This window comes from Egretta garzetta, unplaced genomic scaffold (genome assembly GCF_000687185.1).
Source record: "Egretta garzetta isolate BGI_Z169 unplaced genomic scaffold, ASM68718v1 scaffold50, whole genome shotgun sequence".
Taxonomy (NCBI): Eukaryota; Metazoa; Chordata; class Aves; order Pelecaniformes; family Ardeidae; genus Egretta; species Egretta garzetta.
Window position 1 is genome coordinate 471191 of NW_009258613.1, and position 6838 is coordinate 478028.

The 6838-nt window shown below is 46.3% G+C and overlaps 1 protein-coding gene across 2 annotated transcripts; it reads right to left on the minus strand.

Moving 5' to 3' along the window:
• Positions 1 to 2456: 2456 nt before the first annotated feature.
• LOC118453281 lies at positions 2457 to 3844 on the minus strand. 2 transcript variants are annotated; one of them, XM_035903442.1, is made up of 2 exons: positions 2900 to 3844; positions 2457 to 2595 (listed from the first exon to the last, which is right to left on the minus strand). In XM_035903442.1, the coding sequence occupies exons 1-2, from the start codon at positions 3730 to 3732 to the stop codon at positions 2553 to 2555; spliced, it is 876 nt and encodes a 291-aa protein (XP_035759335.1). In that variant the 5' UTR covers positions 3733 to 3844; the 3' UTR covers positions 2457 to 2552. The 2 variants fall into 2 exon arrangements, with proteins under 2 accessions (XP_035759335.1, XP_035759336.1); XM_035903443.1 differs by lacking the exon at positions 2457 to 2595 and having other exon boundaries at positions 2610 to 3111; positions 3160 to 3844.
• Positions 3845 to 6838: the final 2994 nt, after the last annotated feature.

The following is a 6838-nucleotide window of genomic DNA, read 5'->3' on the forward strand; positions in this document are numbered from 1 at the left end:
TTCTTCAGGGGAGAAGTTCTAAACTCTGTTTTCCATAATATGCTTAAATACCAACAAGAGTTGGGCACAACAGGCACTTCTTGAGTGCTCTAGTGACTATACTGTAGTACCATACTCATTTGTTTTCCTCCTCCTGCTGAAGCTGTACAAAGCGGAACTTCCACAGGGGACCAGAATATCCTGCAGCAGATGGATAGGGTGACAACAAAGTGGAGGGAGCTCTGAATTTAAACCTTCTGCAGAATAATGGCACCTGGACTTTGGTGTCGCACAACCTGGGTGCCTTACCCGGGCAGCCAGGTAATTGCCCTGAGCATTTAGGTAAATGGTCAGTTCCTGGCTATCCTTTGACAGGGTTGGTGACCTTCATTCAATCTCAAAGGAGTTCTTCCCAAGAGGAAGACTACACCTCAGTATGTGCAGAATCAGAACCCAAGTGCAAGTGGTTAGGAATCAGGCAATACAGTAAAACTCCCATTGATGAAGTTTTGTAACTAGATAATTGATCTTTTATGAATGACTGCAAAAGAAGTCTCCCTTTTCTTTTGCCCCTAGCCCTTCTTTCGTTCACGAGAGCCTTATTACTAAGCTGTAGAGAAGACTTGTTCCTTTTAGCTCCTTAGAATTACCCAGCAAGAACTTTAGCAAGGGATACTTAAAAATGCAAATTACATTAATTTTATGTAGTGAATTTGGCAAATACAAAAATTAACTGGTTCTTCCAGCAACAGCTCAAGAATAGTATTTAGCTGTGAAGTTACCTATGGCTTCTTGTTCTGTGTTGCATCTTTTTCTTACACAGTTTTTGTTCACAATATAATCCAAAGCCTGTTAAATTTATTGGGAACCATGTTGTTGCTTCTGTTGCTCAACTGGAGAGTTTTTCTCATGGTGCTTTAAAAGCTCTGCAGAAATACAGGCAGGAAAGTTTCAGTCTGAGAAGACTGCTTGACATAAATTAATTATTGAACACACATTAATATTCATAAGGGACCCAATTATCTGGGAAAGTCATAGTGATCTTATTTGCTGATTAGCAAAGAAAACACTGACATGATATTTTTCTTAAGTTCACCTTGTTGACTAAGATTTGTGTCAATGAGCAAGGTTAAGATGGAATAAGAGGGTAATCACACTGGTGAGATGATAACTGCTGAAGCAAAAGTGATAGAAATGCAACTGAGTGATTTTTCAGCAGGTAAGAATCAGAGTCATAAGATAATTTAGTTTGGAAGGACCTCTGGAGGTAGGTTAGTCCAACTCCCCCATCAAAGCTGGGCCAAATTCAAAGCTACATTCCTCAGGGCCTGCAGGGGACACTGCAGTGTTAACAAAACATGAAACGGGCAATGCTTGAGCAAAGGAGGTAGATATAATTAGGTATAAAAGCCATACTTAAGGGTGGTTCTTTGGAGTTTCATCCAGGGAAATATGTTTTTTGAAGTCATCAAGCTGTCCTGTTTGGCCAGGCAGAGTTAAATGTAAGTGAGATAAAAGGCTGAAACCTTATCTAAAATGAGTGCTTTAATTCCAGTCATAAGGGAAGGTCTCTCAGTTTTTGCTAAAATAAACCTCAGACTTCCCAGAAGAATGACGGTGATTCAGGACAGCCAGGAATGTAGTAACTAGCAGCTGGGCCTTATCTAACAATTTAATTGAATAGTCAGCATCCCCAAAATCCAAAACTCTGGATCACTTAATGAAGGGCCACTGCAGAAGTGGTTTGCAGGAGACTCCTGCCACAGGTCTCCAGGGATGAGAAGAGAGCTTCACAGCACAAATGTGTGTTGAACAGGGTGACCAGATCGATAGGACTACCAGGGAAGAGGGGAACTCTGGAAAGCAGACACGGTCTCCATAGGAGTATAGTGAATGCTTCATCTTTTATTCCCAAATACGGGTATACTTATAGTACAAGCAGGGTTCATGCGGCACAAGCAATAATTTCATCGGTGTTAACACACTGTCCACGCGCTTCTCCTCAGACAGTGACGGCACCTGCAATACTTTTCATTGGTTTAAGCTTTACTGTCCACACGCTTATTCTCAAGTAGTGATTGGATATATAAAACAAAGCACACAGCTATCTTAGTTTCTACTTGCGGTCAGCACATTTTTGCCTTAGCTCATAGCTTCTTGCTTGTTTCAGTGTACCAAGGACACGCTGTTTACAAACCCTGGATTGTCCACAGATTCCCATAATACTTTGTGGCCCTGTTGTTCAAGAAACCCCTCTACAATTCCCCCTTTTTTCTTTTTGGACAATCCAGAGTTGTTGTACCTTATTACCTTTCCAGGGGACCTGCTTAGAATCCTTCGGTCCGGGGATCAGAGGCTCTCCCCGAGAATTCCTCAGTGCCTGCTGGAGATCCCATGATCCTGCGGATCTGTCGAGATTCACAAGCGGTGTTCCATCTGGGGTGCCACCTTTTTCTTTTTGGACAATCCAGACCTGTTCTATTAAGCATGACATTACTTTCTTAGCACATGACAACAAGCAGCCAAACACTATGCAAACTACTAGAATTATTACTACAAGGGTCAAACCTTTTTCAACCAACACTCGCAGCCATCCCGATATACCAAACTGGCTGAACCAGTCCCCAAGAGGGTCCTCTGATTCTTTCAAGTTATGCAAATTATTTTTCAGCTCAGCTAATTTCTTGTGGATGGATTCAGAGTGGTCAGACAAATTCATACAGCACATTCCTTCGAATTCTTCACATCCATGCCCTTGTGCAAGCAGCAAAAAATCAATAGCAGCTCGATTCTGAAGCACAGCACGATTAACGCTAGCTACATCCTGTGATAGCTCATTTAAATTTGGCTAGTGGTGTTTAGCTCATCCCTAACCCAACATGCTAACTGTTTCAAAGAGGTCATGGCTCTGCTTGCAGTAGCCGCTGGGATAAAGAGGGAAGTGAACACTGTACGGGTTGTTGACCAAAACTTGGGTTTTCCATCATTGTTGCACACTAATTCATGGTTTTCTCTCTTTGATCTATAACCAATGTTACTCATTGACCACTGCATAAGATTTATCAAACTGGGTTGAAATAGAGCCAATTTTCCCAGGTAACACGGTCCCCCGTGCGGACTTTTAGGGATTCCATTCCAGGCCCGGTCACCGCATATTAAAAATATGCCCGGCGGCAATTTCCATGCCGGCTGTCCGGTCTGGTTGAGCTTTGAGTAAAGAGCCGTGTAAACATCCCCAGGACGGAGGGTGGAGTCCACGGTTGCCCAGTTCTTACGGTCAGTATTGAGGTCTAGTACTGAGGGCGACTCAAAACTAAACCACCCAGCTTGTTTCCCAACAGACGAGGCATTAAGACACCCCAGTAGGTCTAGCTCTTCTGGAGGGGACGTCAGAGTAACATTCAAGTTCTCCACAATTTTTGCTTGCCATTCTCCATCCCGCTGTTGTGGGTTTAGCCCTGGGGCTGTCAGGGTCGCATTAGCTATGGTAAAATTCAATACAGACTTATTTCCAACATAACCCCAGAACTCCTCTGGTCTCCACACAGGGGTTCCTATTAGACATGTACGAAATGGATCCCCTGGGGTGGCCAAACTTACACACATGATGCTCTGGCCTGTAATATTGGCTAACATGACCCAGATGTTAGATCTTGGTGAAATCCTTGTTATTAGCCCATCTACTGCTACTTCCCCCAGGATTTGTACCCTCAAACAGATTAGCCATGCCAATTTCCATGTCATCCTGTTCATTCTGGTCTTTTTTCTTTCTCAGGTTATGGTCGTTAGGTGTCCGTACCACAGGCTGTGTCCACTTGCTTGGCACCCAGAGAGGTCTGGAACCTGTCAAGACACAAGTATAGCCTCAACCATTGAAGAGCATTGTACCTGGCCCTGTCCACACTCCTGCTTTTGGGTCTTTGTACATTAGCTTGATACTGGATTCACTCATCTTAGTTTCTTTCCCATAATGTAACTTAGCAGGAGGTACCTCTTGTTGTCCTGACACGCTCAAAAAATTTGAAGTAAAGAGCACCTTGTGAAGGCGGATGAGGGGATCCACCTCCGTGTCTAATTTCTGCTTGGCTAGAGTCTCTTTAATGGTGCGATTGGCCCTTTGCACTGTAGCCTGCCCTGTAGACACATGAGGAATGCCAGTAATATGCTTAACACCCCACTGTTGTAAGTATCGGTTCACCTTCTGACCCACATAGGCAGGCCCGTTGTCAGTCTTTATGATCTGTGGGACCCCCAGAACCGCAAAGCAGGCAGAGAGGTGCCGAATCACATGGACCGCTTTCTCTCCTGCTTGTGCAGTAGCCCATATCATATGTGAGAAGGTATCTATTGTAACATGTACATATTTCAATCTTCCAAATTCTCCTACATGTGTTACATCCATCTGCCATACTTCGCATGCTGCCAAACCCCTAGGATTTACCCCCAGACCCAGTGACCCACTGTGTTTGCTGCATTGGTCACAGGCCTTTACTATCCCTTGGGCGTCCGACCAAGAGAGCCGGAATTGCCTCTTTAATGCTTTGGCAGACTGATGGAACATTCCATGACTCTGTCGAGCCATGGCAAATGAATCTACAGGGGCCTGTACAGACAAAGTAACTAGGGCATCTGCCCTTGCGTTCCCTTCCCCAAGGCCCAAATTAGTTTTGTGACTTCTGATATGAATGATACAACATGGAAATGACCGTTCTTGTAGAGTTTTTTGTAACTGCAAAAATAACTGTCCCAACAGTTCTCTTTTTGGTGGTCGAACCACCGCATCCTCAATTCTCTGTACAACCCCTACCACATATAAGGAATCTGAGACCACGTTCAGAGGCTCATTCAACCATTCAGACAGAGCCCACAGAACAGCTTTCAGTTCCAGAGTTTGTAGGGAGTCCTGGCTGGTGCCCTTGATCTTATGATGATGCCACTGATCTTCATTTCTCCACACGCAGACCGCTGATAGGGACTTCCTGCCCGCATCTGTAAAGACAGTCCGGGCCTGCGTGAGGGGTTGGGACACCACTGAGTGCTGCGGTCGCCATTCATTCCCCGCAACAAAACGCAATAGTGGATGATCAGGCGTCATATTGATGATGCGTCCCGGGTATCCTAAAAGGGCAAGCTGCAACTCCTCCGAGTTGGCCAGCATCCATTCTAATGCGTCCCCATTCATCTGGAGACTAATGCATGCTGGCTCCTGGCCGCTGACGTCCTTACACCTCGTCCGGCCTTTTTTGAGCAGTTTACAGATCACTTCTGTTCGTTGCCAAATACTTTTTGGAGCAGTATGAGGGGGAAACAGCCATTCTAAAACTGTACACTGTGGCTGCTCCACCTTGTCTGGCCTTTTCTGAGCAACTTACAAATCACTTCTGTTCGTTGCCAAATACTTTTTAGAGCGGTATGAGGTGGAAACAGCCATTTTAAAACTGTGCACTGTGGCTGCTCCTCCCTCTGTTGTCCTGAAGCCTGCTTGGCACTTAAGGGTAACATATCGACTTCTCCCCCTTTTTCTTTTTGCCAAGCAGGGACTTGTAGCAGCAAAGCAAAAGGCGATTTTTTCAAATTGCAAATAAGTACAGACACAGGGATGTCTGGCAAAGCTCGATCAACCACTGCCGTGGTGATCTTTATACTCAACTGATCAAGGTGTCGCTCATGTGCCGTAGACCACGGCACCAAGGCTGCAGGGTCCGAGCGTGGGACCCTTTTGCGCTGCTCGCCCCGTTTCTTTGTCTGATTACACACCGCAGTTGCATGGTTCTCTTTTTGGCAGTGGTCGCACCACACAGTGGCGGTACAGGTTTTACTATAATGTCCATGACCACCACACCGATAGCAAACCACCGGAGAACTCTTTTGGTCCTTGCTCTTTTGCCGTACCCTTATTTTTTGTACAGAGGCTGGGGCAGGAGTGGAATCAGGGACTGCGTTTAAGGCTTGCCGGGCCAAACTAGCCGACAGCTGGAACAACGGAAGCGGATACCGCAGTTGCCAGTTTATATCGGCAAACCGGCCTTGCCCCGTTATCATCTCAGTGGTTACACCATTGAGCAAGTCTGCAGGATCTCGGGGTCGCATAGTTTCCATCTGTGCCAATCGTTCCCATTCACGCACCCAGATAATATATTGAGCAGGGGTTAATAACACTCGGGCCAAGTTTTGGCAATCAAATGGGGAATTGGCATCGGCTGTATAAATCCAGTCCAAAACAGCTCGCGCCTGCTCACATTTAATACCATTTTCTTTCACAGCTTTTATAGCCTGTTGCAAAATCTTCCAATCATGTTGCTCATACTGAGGGCTGTTGACCCCCACCACTAACGGACAGGCCATAGTGCTAACAGGATGCCAATCTCCCTCCAGAATAGCGTCTTTGATTACACCCGACCAGCGGGTCACAGCATGAGTTGCAGCTGACACAGGAGGGGTTGGGCTGTAGGTTTCCAACAGGAGTCGCCGGATGGAATTGTGTGGGACTCCTGGTGAGCTATCGTTTTTAGCAAACCACTCGGCAGTTGCCCCCGCATTATTGTCTAATTTCTGGAGTACCTCTGTCATCTGATGAGTCAACTTTTTCAATTCTGCTCTTTCTTCCTCTATAATGGAGCAGGTTGATAAGTCCTCATCGTCATCAGCAGGGAGCAGCACTGCTTGAGCTGGTAAAGCTGGGGCGGAGGACTGTGGCGGTTCCACTGGAGCGGAGCTGGGCTGGCAGCTGGGATCCCTTGTCACGGCCTCGGTTGTGATTTTTGCTTCCTCAATTTTGGGCAGGGGGGGTGATGGCTCCACAGTGGGTACTGCAGCGGCACCCGCCCGCTCTGCGATGGGACTGCCCTGCTGGGCGGGG

Coding starts and splice junctions, on each gene's coding strand:
- LOC118453281 (XM_035903442.1), bottom strand. CDS start 3,732: ATGAACAGGATGACATGGAAATTGGCATGGCTAATCTGTTTGAGGGTA. Junction 2,596..2,899: donor TCCCTCTTTATCCCAGCGGC/TACTGCAAGCAG, acceptor TTGGGGACTGGT/TCAGCCAGTTTGGTATATCG.